The sequence below is a fragment of the Copadichromis virginalis genome, linkage group LG9 (genome assembly GCF_057382275.1).
Source record: "Copadichromis virginalis isolate Kocher_CV1m ecotype Utaka linkage group LG9, C_Virginalis_male_GT1.1, whole genome shotgun sequence".
Classification (NCBI taxonomy): domain Eukaryota; kingdom Metazoa; phylum Chordata; class Actinopteri; order Cichliformes; family Cichlidae; genus Copadichromis; species Copadichromis virginalis.
This window is the reverse complement of record NC_140626.1, coordinates 17,926,854-17,945,888: the sequence shown is the minus strand read 5'-3', so window position 1 is coordinate 17,945,888 and position 19,035 is coordinate 17,926,854. Positions and strand designations below refer to the sequence as shown.

General features: G+C 39.4%; 1 protein-coding gene across 2 annotated transcripts; it reads right to left on the bottom strand.

Annotated features, from left to right (window-relative positions):
* Positions 1–6,066: 6,066 nt before the first annotated feature.
* LOC146701689 (uncharacterized) lies at positions 6,067–18,833 on the bottom strand. Of its 2 annotated transcripts, none has more exons than XM_085467988.1 (4): positions 18,773–18,833; positions 15,959–18,572; positions 13,642–13,759; positions 6,067–7,690 (listed from the first exon to the last, which is right to left on the bottom strand). In XM_085467988.1, the coding sequence occupies exons 2-4, from the start codon at positions 18,483–18,485 to the stop codon at positions 7,450–7,452; spliced, it is 2,886 nt and encodes a 961-aa protein (XP_085324114.1). In that variant the 5' UTR covers positions 18,486–18,572; positions 18,773–18,833; the 3' UTR covers positions 6,067–7,449. The 2 variants fall into 2 exon arrangements, with proteins under 2 accessions (XP_085324114.1, XP_085324115.1); XM_085467989.1 differs by having other exon boundaries at positions 7,540–7,668.
* Positions 18,834–19,035: the final 202 nt, after the last annotated feature.

Genomic DNA, 19,035 nt, shown 5'->3' with positions numbered 1-19,035 from the left:
TTAAATTTAAGTTACGCTGGATCAGAGAAGAAGAGAAAAAAGACATGGTTAGGGCAATGCTTACTACAGAGTGCCGTGGGTTGTCTCTTGAAGACCAACAACCTGCTCAAGATCACAAGAACCCTGCTAACTCCACTGATGACTTTTTTTCATTTGAGGAGGACGACTGTACCTACTCTGCTGAAACAGAGGTGATGGAATATTTGAAATCTGCTGGGTCTGAGCTGGGTGTTCTTAGCCAGGTACAACACAGCCACACCATCAAGCGCACCAGTCGAAAGGCTTTTTAGCCTCGGCAATCTTGTGCTTACACCCAGAAGGAACAGACTGTCAAGTGAACGCTTTGAGAGACTTACATTAATGAGATACAACAACTTTTTCAAAAACAACACAGCTAAGTAGTACAAAAAATGTTTTGGAAAACATGAGTGCATACAGCATGCAGGAAATATGGTGCTCATTGGTTTGAGGAAGTTTCAGAGGAATTCTGTTTGTTAACCAAAGTTCAGAGTTAACTTCACTTCGTTGAATCACATGACATGATTACATACATTATGTATGAATATGTTACTCATTGCTTTGAAAATGTAAAATTTTAATGTTTACTGCGTGAAATATGTCATGTATAACATTTCTTAAGTTAAGCTTTTTTGTTATTCAGATATGTTGCAGAAAAATATATTTGTTATTCTGGAATTGTGTTTCTTAGTTAAAGAAAGTTACATTCCTTACTAAAAAATGTAATTATTAAAGAATGTTTTGTTTTTATAGAGTGTAATAAAGATGATTCAGGAAGCAAAAAGGCTAAACTATTTCATGTTGACTTGTATTTTTTTTAAAAATTATTTATTATTTAGAGAGTTTAATTTCTATTGTTTGTCCACTCAAGGTTTATGGGGAAGTATTTAGTTAAATTACTTATTGAGTAATTAAGTTACTTTTCAGACACAGTAATTAGATAAGTATTTTAAATACAATATTGATTAAGTAATTAGTAATAGTAATTAATTACTTTTTTAAAGTAACTTACCCAACACTGCATCTTATGCCATCAGCTTGTCCTAGGTCACGGTTTCCTTCCACATATAGCTTTGCAAAAATTGCATAAAAAGCGCTTGCAGCAACAAAAACATAATATTCCAGAAACATACTTTGCCGATCCGATCAGCTGTTCGTAACACTTCCCACATTGAAAAAGATGTCAGCACGAATGATCGCATGTCTGCCATTCCCTGCCCGAAAACGGAAGTGACGTCATTTTCGCGGAAAATGTAGTTTTTTACTTGTAGGCCTTAAAAGCCTATACTGGTGTTTTTATAAGTCATGTTTGACTTTATGCTTTTCTGAATAGTTTCTGGGATGCTTAGAACTCAAATTGCACTGCTGGAAATAGTTTATTTATTTTGATGCACATGCTGTTTTGTTTGCAAATTTGCATCATAGGATTGTTTTTCGTTTTTCCTGCAGTATATAAAAATTGCTCTATCTCAAAATTAAAACTATGAAGACACTCAAAATAAATTTCCTGTTGTTGTAAACTATTTTTTGCAACTTTTTTGTATTTAAAGTTTTAAGGGATGAGCCTCTTAAATTTCTCCAATTAGAAATATATGTAAAAAAAACAAAAACGATTTTCAATTTTTTTGTAGTTTATTGCACTTTTTTTTGCAATTAATGTAGTTACTATGGACTTAATGCAGACATATTAGTATAATATTGGCTATAACAGTTGTATTGATGTATAGCAACTTGAAATGCTCCCAAAAATGGCACTACAACATGTAAAAATATAAAGTAAGCTCTGGCGGACTTGGTTCTATGGTAGGTCTTAAAGAGTTAAAGGATATTTGAAGTTTATTTTAACCTGGTACATTTCTGACTAACATGTCTGTGGAGGGGGTGTGGTCTCTGGCTCCACTGCAGTGGAGGGTGGTATAGCGGGCTCAAGGGGCAGTGCTAGTCTGGCTGGCAGGACAGCTGCTGCCACTCAGTAATCAGGTTCTTCCATCTTTTCAGTGACGCTGGGACATAAGGAGAGAGACAAGTGTGGAGTGCAGAAGCAGCTGGAAAGCTGACTGCCCCGATGTCAAAACGACAAAAGAGAACATTGTTGTGTAAAAAAATCTACTGTCCTTTATGGCTTATGTTAATGCTGCACTTACCACCTCTGATGTAGAAATCCAGGAAAATGGTGCAGTTTTCCAATACACAAATTCTTCATTATGTGGATTCCTTGTCCTTGGATCCTTGTCCTGTTAGCTGTTGGACGCATTTGACTCTGGAATAATTTGGTACATTCCTTTTGCTGTTCCAGTATGTTTGAGTTATACAATATGATAGTATCTTCACTAAAGTGAAGATTAAAAGTGGGATTCTGTCATAGCCTCATATCTGGCAAAAATGGAGACAGCCTGTTCATATGACCTAAAGAACAACAGGCACATTAACCCTTTAAGACCTACCATAGAACCAAGTCCGCCAGAGCTTATATTATATTTTTACATGCTGTGGAGCCATTTTTGGGAGCATTTCAAGTTGCTATACATCAATACAACCATTATAGCCCAGATTTTAATAATATGTATTCATTAAGTGCATAGTAATTACATAAATTGCAAAAAAGTGCAATAAACTACAAAAAAATTGAAAATCGTTTTTGATTTTTTAACATATATTTGTAGTTAGAGAAATTTAAGAGGCTTATCCCTCAAAACTGTAAATACAAAAAAGTTGCACAAAATAGTTTCCCACCACAGGAAATTTATTTTGAGTGTCTTCATAGTTTTATTTTTGAAATACACCAATTTTTATACACTGCAGGAAAAACGAAAATAAATATTATACTGCAAATTTGCAAAAAAGCAGCATATGCATCAAAATAAACTATTTCCAGCAGTGCAATATGAGTCCTAAGCATCCCAGAAACGACACAGAAAGTCATAAAGTCGAAGATAACTTTTAAAAAGACCAGTATAGGCCCTGAGGCCCTGATCGCAAAAAAGACTACATTTCCGCGAAAATGACGTCACTTCCGGTTTCGGGCAGGTAATGGCGGAAATGCAAAAGTTCGCGCTGACGTCTATTCCAACGTAGGAAGTGTTATGAACAGCTGATCGGATCGGTAAAGCGTGTTTCTGGAATATTATGTTTTTGTTCCTGCAAGCGCTTTTTATGCAGTTTTTGCAAAGCTTTATGTGGAAGGAAACCGTGACCTAGGACAAGCTGATGGCATAAGATGTAAGTACAACTCCTCCGGTTTCATATGCAAAAAATTTTTTTGCGCTAGCTTACGTGGTTGCAGTGCTACTGGGATTTAAAAATAGTTACGCAAAACAGAGCGTTCCCGCTCCGATCGGCTCTAAAGGGTTAATGGAGGAATGCACCAGATTGAAATAAGCTGGAATTACATTTACAGTTTTGGACAATCTTTCATATCCCTTGTTTGTCCATAAAAACACTAACAGCATGCAGACATTTCATGAGCATTCAGGATTATAACTCTCAAGCTACAAAGTTGCCATTATGTCATTATATTTCATGCTTTTTTAATGGCCGTGTTTGGATATACTATGCCTATACTATTTATTTGATCTGTGCTAGGAATTTTATAAATATTCTTATGTAAGTGCTGAGAAAGAAACTGGCCTGTGAAAAAATTATTTTAAACTAAGTCACAAAGTGACAAATATGCTCCAATTTCTCAGAAAGGGGCCAAATTCTGTGAAACTGTGTGTATTTTTATCTCTAAAGGGGGAACTAAACTAGACGCTGCAGTTTTCTGTTGCTATTTATACATTTTGTGTCATGAAATGTCTGTTGTCCATAATACTATGACAACAATGCAAAAAAAAGAAAATCATGAAGGTGTGATAATGTAATTAATATTGTAAATCGTAAATAATTTCTTATGCAAAACTAGTTAAAACAATTGTTTATATAAAATATTTATTGGACAGCACATGACTTTTACAAAACACTTTCTGAAAAAAATTTCAGCAACACCCGTAGGAAAAAAAAAAAAAAAGTAAAGTTATATTTGAAAGAAGAAGAAGAGGAAGAAGGTACATCCTTTTTCAGTTGTAATGTTTCTAATATATCAGGACATAACAAAATGTTATGGCCTCAGCTGAACTTATTCCAATGTGTCATTATTTACTTAACAAAACTGAAGCCAAAATGGAGGAGAAGTGTGTTAAAAAGTATACCCCATGATTCAAAAGCTTGTAGAATCAGCTTTAAGAGTAATAGCTTGAGGTAATACGTTTCTGTTTGAGTTTATCAGTCTCTCACAATATTGTAGAGTAACTTTTACCGTCTCTTCTCGACAACCTTACAGCCCAGGTCACTGAGGTTTTGAAAACAGCATTCACAAAGTCCTGCATTAAAGTTGGATTGCGGTTTAGATCATTGCAATAATTTGCTATAATCTGTTGTAGAGTTGCTGCTGTGCTTGGGATCCTTGTCCGGTTGCTTTAGCTGTTGGACAGATGGCCTCACATTTGACTCTAGAATACTTAGAGTCAAATCTGAGTCCTTACTTACAGGTAGAGATGGCACGATACCACTTTTTTATGTCCGATACCGATATCATAAATTTGGATATCTGCCGATACCGATATGAATCCGATATAGTGTTTTTTAATCAATAAAACAGTTTTTTAAATATCTTGCTGCATTTTGTATAAGTTCATACTCAAGTTTAAAACAACAACTACACTAAAGCTATTCTGTTATACCTGTATGCAAAAAAAAAAACAAATTTCATAGTTCAGCAATACTGATCAATCTAATAAACTTAAACCTACACCATCCTCCCTATTCTGGTATTTTAAAGAGTACTTAGCATAAATATTAAGCAACCTAACTAATAGGGTTCCAACTCCCAGCAACAACAAAAATAAATAAATAAAAAATAGGGAACCACCCCTCACGCTCCACCTCATGATGCTTAATCGACGTAATCAACCTTAATTTGATGCAGTGTGAAAAAAAATGCACAGAAATCTATTATTTTTCAAGAAATATTAAATAGATTCAACATCTTTCTTCAACAAAATTGCAGACTGCACAGATGGTACCTTCCCAAAGGAAAAAGTACTATAGCTTACTAGGGTGTATATATATATTAGACTTAATAGTCACTATATACAGTAATTGACTTCTATTCATTTTACATCTAATTAAAACTTTGGGTGTCAGATACTTATTTATTAAAAGCTAGACATTTTAAATGAGAATAAGAAAGAAAAGTATGTCTTTGTGCCCCCTTTTCCCTGTTAATGCCCTATCGGCCCCCCTGGCTAAACTTTGCTAGATCCGCCCCTGCACAGTTACCAGCGTCAGCTACGTAGAAAAAGATCCTCGAGTAGAAAGTAATATTAAATACATTCTAACAACAGCTGATCAAGCTTAAACGTGCTGCTGTTGTTCAGCCGCTGGTTTCCTCTTTCTGGTGCAAAGTGGGCCAAAAGCAAACTAGAGACACGGACTCGCGACAGAAAAGCCAATCAGCTGATCGTTAAGCAGTTTCATGATTGAAGTAGCAGTGAGAAGAGGCAGTCGCTCCATATATCGTTTGTTAAGCTTAACGCAGGAATGCTTTACAAACATTCAGAGATGGACTTACACACTTGCTTTACTTCTCTCGGGGATAACTTTGTCGGAGATGAAATGCCGGGTTGCTAGCGAAGCTCCACATGCTATCCAGACCACCGACAGGTCCCGCATGCCACAGCCGCTCTATCACGTGATGCATACTGCTCCAACGTGCTAACGTTCTGAGGTGAGTTACGGCGTGTTGCAAGTTTTGTGAGGTGCTTTCGTGATATTTAATGGATCGGATTACATTTTTTATTTTTCTCCGATATCCGATCCAGTAATTTAGGTCAGTATCGGACCGATACCGATACGTAATATCGGATCGGTCCATCTCTACTTACAGGTATACATTATTTTTGCTGTTCCTGTATGTTTATATCATACAATATTCTAGTATCTTTTTAAGACTAAAGTGAAGATTAAAAGTGTGATTCTGTAATAGCCCAATCAACCGCAAACTACAATGAATTCATCAAAGACAGAATATCGTTTTATTTGTTGTTTCTTCCATTTTTCTATTTCAAACAAAATGTAAACAGTTTGTGCAGAAACAATAAACACATTAAGATTACAGAAATATCTGAACATGGTAACTCACTATCATGAAATAATTACAAACAAATTTACAATAAAATCATGGCCTGGTAATCCGGTTGTTCAGTGATGACGCGACGAATCCTACTTCCGGGTCTAAAGTAGTCTGCGTTTAATATGGCTTTTGTGTTGTTAACATGTTTAATGTTATGTATTTTCTTCTATTTGATCTCAAAAAGCTCCTAAAACAGTCAGTGATCACTGTTGACCTCCCTCGGCTTTTATTACCGCTAATCATTTATTTAAGCTCAGTTTTTAAAACCTTAGTATGTAACTACAGCCCAGCCCATGCAGCAGTATATGAATGACTAACCTCGTATTGTGGATGGATTATCTCAGTTGTTCTCCTGGCTGAAGTTTGGTCCTTTTACAGCATCCTGCCATGCGATTACATTTGTTTCTGACCACCGAGAACACTCACGTTAACTTTTATCGAGTGGAAAAAAAGTTAGCTTGTTTATATTATGCTAACATAGCTGTGTCGCTAGCGGTCACGTAGCACATCATTATATACCAGCTAGCCCAACTTCAGTAACCCTACAAATGTCACTGCTGTTTAGTTTTCTGTCTTCATTTATGCTGGAAGTGATAGCAGAGCTATACGTTTTAATTTGTTTCCAAAACCCCGCAGTCAGGACATGCTATATTGTATTTAGATAGAAGCTAGCGAGCTAACTCCCTGCTAACTTCTAACTCTGTTAAATGTCATAAATTCCGTTTTCATGGATGCCTGGATGTTAAACTCAATTGTTACACCTGGTAGAGCAGAACGCTGATCATTTTATTAAAGATGAAAGACTTTAGACAGTTTTTCAACTCTCAGTAATGCCACAGTGATATATGGACCTGCAGCGGAGTTTAGACCCAGACACGGCTAGTGACGTCAGACTGAACAACCGGATAGCACACTGAGGCTGACTTTTGACCTTTTTTTCAAGGCACATTAAATGTGCATCTGTTATTATCAGATGTGAAATGGCAGAGCTCAGACACTCAAAAACTTACGGTAACTAAGTGACTTGGATTGTATTCAAGCTGGTCAACTGATTTTCAAACACTTCAAGTGACATTCATTTCTGTTAAACAACAGGAAAACTGATTGGAAAGAAAAAAAAACCCAAAATTGAGCGCTGTGAAAATGTTCAACAAGGTGTATACTTCAAATAAACGTATTGCGCCTTTGGTATTGAAGCAAATGAATCTCAAAAACTATGAATTACACTTGTTGCTAAACAATTACTTTATATTTCCTTTTCATCATGGCGTGTTTGACACAGTGAGAAGTAACAGCTCCGCTTCTGGATTTTCACTGGTCTCTAGAGCCTGCCGGAGTTTTTCCCAGAACAACTCTGTGTTCTCTGCAGCTCGTGGCCAGCTCAGGTAGGTTTTCTTCTTCAACATCTTCCTCATGCGGTGGTAGGGAGACAGCAGATAGCTGGGAATGTCCTCCAGAAACACCAGGATAAGTATGTCCTTCTGCTCATCAAACAGACGAAAACTAAAGATGGAGAAAAAGAAACTCAAGTGCTTTATGTCTTGAATTCCTGAAGTCATTGTAAGACAAAGACACAAAACTGATTCGAAAGAATAAAATAAAACAAATAATAACACATTAAGGAGGAGAATAAAAGCTGGAAAAAAATTTTTTAAGAAGTTTTATGCATGCCAGTTTGAAAGGTTCAGGTTAAATGCCACTAAACAGGTTAATTGCAATACTTGCTTTTTCAAATATTATTCAGTTCTGACTAGCAAGGCAAATGTCTTGGGTAATCCTCAGAGTATGGAGGATTAACTGCAGAGGTAACGTGTCAGCTGTAGATATGACAAAAGACATTCTGGCGTGTGCAGCAGTTTGCTGGAGTTTATACTTTTGGTGTAGGATTATTTTCCTTGGAAAAACTGCTGTAGTGGGTAACGTTGAATTGTTGTTAATTTTATCAAGTTCCATATAGTGGTAAAAACTACTATCAATGTTTTTTTTTAATTGAAAGGTAAATAACTAGGTAAAACAATAAGGATTCTAGAAAACCTGCAATCACATAAATGGGGAAGTGAACCGTAATATGTGTCATGTTTAGTGCCGTGGGACAGGCGGGACCCAAACGCAGGACTGACAGAAATAGAGGGATGAACTCAAAGAGGCAACTTTTATTGCGCTGAAGCAGAAAACAAACAAAACCTGGAACTCACGAAAACAAAATCTAAACTGGAAGGCAAAGAACTAAAAGACTAGAAAACAGGGAGCTAGCTATTACCAGGGATGTGAAAAAACACAGAAAAAGTCACAGCACATGGGACAACATGACGACAGGCAGAGCAAAACACAGGGCTTAAATACACAAGCGAATAAGGAGGGAATTAGACACAGGAGGAGAGCACATCTGGGAGTAATCAGACATAACCAGACTGGGAGGAAGCAAAACTGAAAAATCTCACATAGCACACGAGACTATCAAAGTACAGGAAACATTCACAAAGATGCGGATTTGACACTGAGGCAACGAGACATGACTGAAGAGACATGGGGAACATGAATACAAGAGTGACTAGACATGAAACGTTGAACACTGGGAAGGCAAAGTAACAGAAACCTAAAGCCAAGGAACTAATATATATATCGCAATAAAGAGAACCAAAATCGTGAAGAACAACAAATCCAAGAATATAACTTAAACTAGAATTACAGTGACAGTATGCCAATTGTTTATTGCTGGCTAACAGTTCCTTCATATGAATTATTGCCTTTCTGTTAATTCATTAGGTGATGAAAACTAATTGTAAATTTCATTTGAAAAAGTTATCAGAACATTTTCTAAACAAATTAGTGTAATAAAAAAAAAAAGAAGTTCAGTTTTGAAAAGAATGAGCTCCAAGAAAAAGCTTTTTTAAATATATTATTATATTATGCCATTTTTATTATTACTTATAACTGAGTTGTCACTCAAACCTCTAGATCTGTCCCTTTCTACCCAGCAAAAATGCATCCATCCATCCATCCATCCATCCATCCATCCATTCATTCAATTTCTTTTGCTTATCTGGGGCTGGGTCACAGAGGCAGCAGCCTAAGTAGAGAAGCCCAGACCTCCCTCTTCCCGGCCACCCCCATCAGCTTGTCCAGGGGAATACCAAAGCGTTCTCAGGCCAGCTGAGAGATGTAATCTCTCCAGTGTGTCCTGGGTCTGCCCGGGCCTCCTCCTGGTAGGACATGCCCAGAACACCTCACCCAGGAGGCATCCTTGTCAAATACCCAAACCATGTCAACTGGCTCCTTTCAATGTGGGGGAACAGCAGCTCTACTCTAAGCTCCTCCCAGATGGCCGAACTGCTCTATCTTTAACGGAGCGGCCAGGCACCCTTCGGAGACAGCTTATTTCCACTGCTTGTATCCAGGGTCTCGTTCTTGTGATCACTACCCAAAGCTTGTGACCATAGGTGAGGGTAGGGATGTAGATCAACCGATAAATTGTGAGCTTCGTTTCTATGCTCAGCTTTCTCTTCACCACGATGAACTAGTACAGCGTCCACATCACTGCAGCTGCAGCACCAATCAGTCTGTTGATCTCCCCTCCCTTCTCCCCTCACTCGTAAACAAGACCCCAAGATACTTAAACTCTTCCCCTTGGGGCAGTAACTCGTCCCTGACCCAGAGTGGGCACGAAACCTTTTTCCGGCTGAGGACCATGGCCTCAGATTGGAGGTGCTGATTCCCATTCGCACTCAGCTGCGAACTGCTCCAGTGTAAGCTGGAGGCTGTCACCTGATGAAGCCAACAGAACCACATCAGCTGCGAAAAGCAGAGATGAGATTCTGAGACCACCCAAGTGGCAAACTCCCATGCACCCTCAAGCATCCTTGAGGGTGCATGGTAAACAGCTGGTCCAGTTTTCTGCAACTGGGACAAAAACCACATTGTTCTTCCTGTATTCAAGGTTCAAATAAAAAAGGGACTCTCCTTTCCAGTACCATGGTATAGACTTTCCCAGGGAGGCTGAGGAGTGTCCACCTGTAGTTGGAACACACCCTCCAGTTCCCCTTCTTGAAGATGGTAACCACCATCTCAGTTTGCCAATCCAGATTACAAAACCCTGATCTCCATGAAACATTGTCGAGAGCTTTCAGGAGTTCAGGGCAAACTTCATTCACTCCAGCGGCCCTCACTGCCCCAGTGATCTCACCCTCGGAGATAGATAAGTTGTCCTGTTCATCCCATTCCTCTAAGGAAGACGTGTCAGTGGGATTTAGGAGGTCCTTTAAGTATTCCTTCTACTGCCCATCTACTGTCCTCAGTCAAAGTCAGCTGTACTCGACCACACTATACACAGTGCAGGTTGAGCACCGCTTTCCCCTCCTGAGTCACCTGACAGTTTGCCAGATTCTCTTTGAGGCAGTCCAAAAGTCTTTTTCCATGACCTCTATGATCTCCTCCCACACCTGGGTTTTTACTTCAGCCACTACCAGAGCTGTGTTCCGGTTGGCCTGTTGGTACTTATCAGTGGCCTCCGAAGTCCCACAGCCTAACTAAGCCCAATAGGACTCCCTCTTTAGCCTGATGGTTTCCTTTAACTCTGGTGTCAACCATTTGGTTTAGTTGTTACCACCACAACAGGCATCAATCAGCAGTGGAGGTGCTGAACATACAGGGAGTGCAGAATTATTAGGCAAATGAATATTTTGTCCACATCATCCTCTTCATGCATGTTGTCTTACTCCAAGCTGTATAGGCTCGAAAGCCTACTACCAATTAAGTATATTAGGTGATGTGCATCTCTGTAATGAGAAGGGGTGTGGTCTAATGACATCAACACCCTATATCAGGTGTGCATAATTATTAGGCAACGTCCTTTCCTTTGGCAAAATGGGTCAAAAGAAGGACTTGACGGGCTCAGAAAAGTCAAAATAGTGAGATATCTTGCAGAGGGATGCAGCAGTCTCAAAATTGCAAAGCTTCTGAAGCGTGATCATCGAACAATCAAGCGTTTCATTCAAAATAGTCAACAGGGTCGCAAGAAGCGTGTGGAAAAACCAAGGCGCCAAATAACTGCCCATGAACTGAGAAAAGTCAAGCGTGCAGCTGCCAAGATGCCACTTGCCACCAGTTTGGCCATATTTCAGAGCTGCAACATCACTGGAGTGCCCAAAAGCACAAGGTGTGCAATACTCAGAGACATGGCCAAGGAAAGAAAGGCTGAAAGACGACCACCACTGAACAAGACACACAAGCTGAAACGTCAAGACTGGGCCAAGAAATATCTCAAGACTGATTTTTCTAAGGTTTTATGGACTGATGAAATGAGAGTGAGTCTTGATGGGCCAGATGGATGGGCCCGTGGCTGGATTGGTAAAGGGCAGAGAGCTCCAGTCCGACTCAGACGCCAGCAAGGTGGAGGTGGAGTACTGGTTTGGGCTGGTATCATCAAAGATGAGCTTGTGGGGCCTTTTCGGGTTGAGGATGGAGTCAAGCTCAACTCCCAGTCCTACTGCCAGTTTCTGGAAGACACCTTCTTCAAGCAGTGGTACAGGAAGAAGTCTGCATTCTTCAAGAAAAACATGATTTCCATGCAGGACAATGCTCCATCACACGCGTCCAAGTACTCCACAGCGTGGCTGGCAAGAAAGTGTATAAAAGAAGAAAAACTAATGACATGGCCTCCTTGTTCACCTGATCTGAACCCCATTGAGAACCCGTGGTCCATCATCAAATGTGAGATTTACAAGGAGGGAAAACAGTACACCTCTCTGAACAGTGTCTGGGAGGCTGTGGTTGCTGCTGCACGCAATGTTAATGGTGAACAGATCAAAACACTGACAGAATCCATGGATGGCAGGCTTTTGAGTGTCCTTGCAAAGAAAGGTGGCTATATTGGTCACTGATTTGTTTTTGTTTTGTTTTTGAATGTCAGAAATGTATATTTGTGAATGTCGAGATGTTATATTGGTTTCACTGGTAAAAATAAATAATTGAAATGGGTATATATTTGTTTTTTGTTAAGTTGCCTAATAATTGTGCACAGTAATAGTCACCTGCACACACAGATATCCCCCTAAAATAGCTAAAACTAAAAACAAACTAAAAACTACTTCCAAAAACATTCAGCTTTGATATTAATGAGTTTTTTGGGTTCATTGAGAACATGGTTGTTGTTCAATAATAAAATTATTCCTCAAAAATACAACTTGCCTAATAATTCTGCACTCCCTGTAGTCCATTCAACGTCCCCAGTCTCCAAGAAGGTTGGGTACTCTGTTGTTCGGTGCATGACCGCAAATGACAGTCAGGACCCATTCCAAGACCCAGTATACAGGCAGCAAGCTGACAGGGATACTAACATACCCACCCCAGCCTGCCGCCTCTCACTTAGGGAAAGTCCAGAGTGAGACAAAGCCCAGTGTCACTTCAGGAGACTGGTTCTGGAGCCCAAGCCAATGCATTGAGGTGACCCCTGGAAATAAAAAGCCAGTACCTCTAAATCTCACGCACTAGTGCAGACTCCTTCCCCACCAGATAGGTGACATTGCATGTCCCAATCACTAATCTCGGTAGGTAGGGATCAGTCTGCCAGGGACTCCCCCCCCCACACACACACACACTTGGAGGGTGTGCCCATGTACCTCTGTTGGGCTGTGGCTAGCCGGGCCCCATGCCCCAGGCCCAGCCTTCAGATGCCCTTGGGCACCCTTCCTGGGTCTTGCTCCAGGGTGGGGCTCCCGTAACCCTATCACGGCAGGGTGAACTATTACCTCGATCTTCTGCTCATAGGGGTTTTTGAATTGTTCTTTGTCTGGTCCCTCACCCAGGACCAATTTGCCATAGGATACCCTACTAGGGGACAAAAGAAGCCCCTGACGACATAGCCCCTGGGATTCCTGGGGCACACGGAGCCCTCCACCATGATAAGTTAATAATTCGCAGAGGGACAAAATGAGTGTTTTCAATCAAATTAGTTCAAATTCTTCTTACTCCCATGTGCTTTAATGCCAAATGTGTTGTGCCTTCAGAGATGCTCTTCTGCATATCTTGTTTGTAACAAGTGGTTAATTGAGTTACTGTTCAATTCATATGAGCTTAAAGTAGTCTGCTCATTCTCCTCTGACCATCAACAAGGCATTTCTACCCAGAAAACTTTCACTCAATAGATATTTTATCTTTTTAGACCTTTCTCTGCAAACCCCAGAGATGGTTGTGTGGGAAAAATACCAGTAGATCAGCAGTTTCTGAAACACTCAAATAAAAAACCATGCCACTTTCACTCACTTTTCCTCCTGATGCTCAGTTTGAACTTCAGCTTGATCATATCTACATGATTAAATGCTTGACTTGTGATTGGATGATTAGATATTTGTCTTAATTAAGTGTAGTGTATCTACACATGAGTCTAGATACACTACAAAGTCACACTACATACCACTGTATGTACGATACATTGCCTGAAGGAGCCAACAGGTTACCTGGCTGCCTGGATCTCTCTGGAGCACCATTCACTCTCAAGGTATTTGTGACTGATAATACAAATGGTCTTCCGGCTTCCGTAAATGGCATCCATGATGTTATCTATGATGGGCTTCCCTGAGAAGAGAAAATGTTACACTCAGTGGCTGTCCTCAGTAGGTCATGTAAGTACTGTGGTGACACCCTCCGGAGTACATATGAAAGTATCTTGAGGTATTGTTAGGTCTGCACTCGCTGACTCAGAGACTTATCCCCATGAACAAAGCAAGACACTTAGAGCTCAGACCATTCAACTTGCAAGGGAAGCCGGTCGGATCAGGATCTTGGAACTGAAAGCTCCTCCCCTGATCCCAGCCAACTCCTAAAAACCAGCGTCCCCTCGCAGCCTTTTATTCAGTGACACACAACCATTGTAAAACCCATATGGTACGTCATAAAAGCTAAGGCACTGTGTGTGTGTGCGTGTGTGCATGTGTGTCTCTGTATATATGACTTCCTGCTGGTCATAAAAGGGTCATCTTCCCTGTACATGGCTTAACTCCTTTAACAGTCCACCATATACAAGCACAGGTGAGCCCATAAATGGCAGGAAGTAAACATTCCTTACTAAATAAGCGAACCAGTACCTTACATGCAATTGTCTGCAGTTAAACACCATAGCTAATAGCATCCCCCACCATCCTAGATGTAGGGGAGGGAAAGAAAAATATCTGAACATGCAGTTCAAAACAACGTTTGCAATTTCAAGCACAACAATGACAACTTTTATCAAAAGTACTCCAACAGGTATCTGCTGTTAGGTAGTCTCACTACCTATCTATCTATCCATACATTTTTTAGTTCACAGAGGCCTATTAGTTAAAGTGAATTTGAATGTATGTATTTGAAATGTGGGAGACGTTGAAGAATCCACACATGCATAGGAAGAACAGGTAATGTAAAGATCTTTTGCATTTGATGTTTTGTTGAGCTGTATGTCCAGATTTTGCTCTTTTGCACCCTCTGGTGGTGAACTATGGAGGGTAGCGTTGTTTGCAGTTTGGGTCTCCACCCAGCCACTCTTTTGCTAGCACACATGGTGTCTGCATGCTGCAGCTTATGGTTAGCTCCACACATGGAGAAAGTAATGTTCAAAGTTAGAAAAAGAGAAGAAATAAGTGAGAAAAAAGATGCAGAATAAGATAATAAGGCTACAAAGGACTATTTAGTCCCTCCTGGATGTCAGCTAACAAGGTTTGTGTACTTTAAATGTTTTATTTTCTGTTATTAAGGACTTTTGATTGATTGGCACCAAGTACAAGAGTGCATTTTGATGTGATGTTTTTTGTTTTATTGTTTTCGTCCACGACCTGTTCTCATGGGTTGTCAAGACCAGAATAAACCCTTTTTTATAACTCTACATCCTACGTCAATGTTTGAGGGTGCTACAGGAAACCTCCAATGAGACAGGCCCGAGCTAGCGGGTTCAAACCCAGAGCTTTTATACTGTCTGGCATCACTGCTGTAAAGCCACTGACCTTTAATTAATGGTAAATTTTATAATAGCAATTTTTAAAATGTAAATTAAACTGTATGCAACTTAAATAAGGAAGATCTGCTGTCATGCTTCTGCCTGCTGTCCTGGGTGTTGGGTTGCCAGTCTGTTTATTGCATCACTACAACTTTCCCACACTGCCACTCTCAATACTGATATCCTTATTGTGCAACCTGATCTTCTTGCTTGCATTCTTTGAACCAGTCAACCACCGCTCTGTGTGGTTTAAACCTATGCTCAACACCAGTCTTCCTTTCAGACTCTGTTCCGTGCAACCCACCTCCTCCCTATCTCGACCTTGCCCAAATCTCTCAGAGGAAAAACACCAGTACCTAGACTCCAGGGGGCCCTGCCCTGAATCCTGTCACTAATGGGATTCTGTTCTTCCATGACAGGTCACTGATGTTTAATCACCAAATACACTGATTAATTTTACTGTATCAATGAATCATGTTCATTACTTTCAAATGATCTCCCCTAATTGAACTGACACCGATAAACCTTTGATTGAGGCCATGCAAAGCTACTGTAGTAGTGTTAACAAATTAAAATGTAGTTACTAGGGTGTCTGAATGTGAAAAACAGAAAATAAAAGAAAGAAAATGTTAACTTTGTTGGACAAGTAGGTTGAGGATCACCAAAACTAATGTTCTAGATTTAATTGCTCTATATATAGTTTTTTTTAATCTGGAATGAAGTGATGGGCAAAAACAGGCTAACTGAGAGACATTTTCAAGTCAAAAAATCACCATTTAACTTTGAATTCAAGCCTGCAGTCTTACCTGGTTCAAAGTCTCGATGGTGTAGGCACAGTCTCCAGCCCTGTTCTCCTTCCAGTTTTGGTAAGAGCTTGTCAATGACCCAAGGCTCATCGTGGGTGTTGTAGGAGATAAAGGCGTCGTACTGATGATGAGTTTTCTTGTTTTTGTGCTTTCTATCAAAGAGCCAAGCTATGAACAGGTAATAGGCATAGACGAGCTGCAATCTCATAAAATGGTAAGTGAAGGACACCACTATCAAGCATAGGATTGCACATGTGGTGCAGAGAAAACAAATAAAGCCCATGTCAACTGAGCAGAAGCGGGTGTCCAAGTCCAACAGCTTCTTACTTTTGAATTCTTGTGGATAGTTGCACGTAAAGTTATATGCATCATAAACCTGAGTTTTGTTGTCATTTATTGCCCACGAGAGAAACCAGCTGTTATCACAGTTGCAGGTGAATCCATTGCCCTGAAGGTCCAGATAAGTCAGAGCTGGTAGGGATTTTATATCTTCTTTGCGGATAACTGGATATAAATTCTGTCTTGCCTGTAGAAACTCCAGCTTTGTGAGGTTGGCATCTTTAAGGAACTCTAGAGAGTAAAGAGCTGTCCTGGATATATAAAGGCTTTTAAGGTTTGGAATTGGGAAAAACAGATCTGAAGGGAGTTCTTTAAGTTCATTTGAAGAAAGTTCAAGTAATTGCAGCTGTGGCGTGTAAACAAAGGTGTCTTTGTCCAGAGACGCAATACGGATATTCCTGGCTTTGAAACTCAAAAGACTGGTCAAACCTTGCAAAAAGTTCCCAGGCAGATAACTATGCAACCTGTGGTGTTGTGAAAAAACAAGCAGTTCCTCTAGATGGGACAGCTGAGAAAATGGAGGATCAGGCAAATTTCTACTTTCATTGTAATTGATGTGATTTTCACTCAAATCAAGTCTTCTTAAATTGATCAGAGGATTGAAAATACCTTTTTGTAGTTTATCTTGTTTAATAGAGTTCCGTTGTAGATAAAGGCAGGTAAGATTTGTCAGTCCTACAAAACTCTTATGATCAACAATTTCTATTTGATTTTCGTGTAATGACAAGTTCAGGAGGGAATGTAAGCCTTTAAATTCATCCTTTTTGATAGCAGTGAGTTTGTTTATATTTAAATACAGGTATCTAAGTTCAGGCAAATGTTCTTTGAAAGCACTGTTCAATTTAGTTATTTGGTTTGTCTGTAATTTTAGAGTTTGTAATCCTTTTAAATCCTTGAAAAGACATGGTTTCAGAGCTGTGATTGAATTCTGATAAAGATAAAGCTTTCTGAGCTTTGTCTGATTGGTGAAATCATGGCAGTCCAGTGTGCTGATGTTATTGGTGCTGAGATCCAGCTCTGAAAGAGTTGGTAGATTCCTTGTTGCAGCTGGAACCAGTGGAAGCCTGTTTTTACTCAGCGTTAAAATCCTTAAGTTTTTAAGGGATCTGAAAGCATCATCATGGATGTATTTTATTTTGTTGTCTGTCAAAACTAACTCAGTTACATTAATACACAACTTAAACAAGTATGCATTAACAAAGCTGAGCTTATTGCTTCGAAGCTGCAGAGTCCTCATTGTTGGGATGGTGCAGGAAATGTTGATCAGTGTGGTCAGGTTATGTGTCATTGCATTCATTCTCAGAATAGTTAATGATGAGTTCACTGACTCTAACAACCTTTCCATGTCCCCAAGACCCAAATGAAGCTCACTAATGTCAAGAGTAGTAACACGACTAAGAAATGTTTTGTTTTGCACGTCCCATATCATCTGTTTCTTTTTGGCTGGGCTCCCAATTTTAAACCAGGTGAGATTTGGAAAAACATCGGCAGTGATCCTGAAGACTGCGAGGGGATTTTTCGACAAATCAAGGTACTGAAGTTCTAATGATTTGTTTGTCAGTTCAAATGACTGAAAAGTGGTTAAATCATTGTTGCTTATTACCAGCTCCCGTAGATGTGGCAGATGTTGCAATATCAATTGAACTTTTGTAATGTGGTGCAGTTTGTTATGAGAAATGTCCAGAAGTTTTAAACTTGTCATGGACTTAAAAGATGTGGATGCCATTTGTTTAATGCGATTTTGATTAATTCTTAGCTCAATGAGGCAACTCAAGCCATCAAAAACATTTTCTCCCAGTGTAACAAGTTTGTTATTATTTAGATTTAATGTCTCAAGAGAACTTAGACTGGCAAACGCACCGCTTTCTATCTGTGAAATGTTGTTGATATTAAGGTCTAACTTAGTCAAATTTAGTAGATCTTTGAAGTCTGATGCATGTATTGTTGAAATTCTGTTAGAAGTTAAATCGAGGCCTGTCACAGTTGAGGGAATATCTTCAGGAACAGCTCTGAGTTTACTTCCGACACATATGGCCGTACTGTAGCTGATTCTGCAAGTCTTCAAAGAAAATCCTTCAACAGGAACAAGGAAACTGATGATGCTCAGCGTCAAGAAAATAATGTCTGGTTTGCAACATTTTGTTCCTCTTTCTAAATTGCTTTGTTCCTCATCCATTCCAAGATCCATTTTAAAATAACAAGCAGGAAAGCTTAATCCAGCCAACCAGAAATGTAATGTACAGTCGTACAGTAAGCTTAAATATCACAGATAATCCTGAGAATTAAAAAAAAAATCATACAAATGAATAGTAAACAACACAACAAAATGGAAATACCTCAAAAATCAGATTTTCATGTCTTAGAGAATGTCACTTCTTATTACTTTATGTATGTATACTCAGCATAATTTAGATCAAACTAAAACTAAAGCAACAGGAATAATCTTCATTGTAAATACTGTATTCTTATACTTACGACATCACATTGGTGTAAACAGTCCTTCTGTTCTAAAGGAAATGCTTTCTGTGTCTTGAGACACTTTTCATCTGCATGTCGTATGTGCCCTCTGTCTCTTTTTTGACCAATTGGAAGGAAGTGAAAGGACCTGTGAGAACTGTGACAATCATTGATTCTCCATTCTGAAGGGTCTGGAGGCGGTATAAGAGTTCCAGTGTAATGAGGTAATATGGCTGGCTGTGTTGGTGTACAGAGAAAAAAAAATACAAACTGTGTCATGG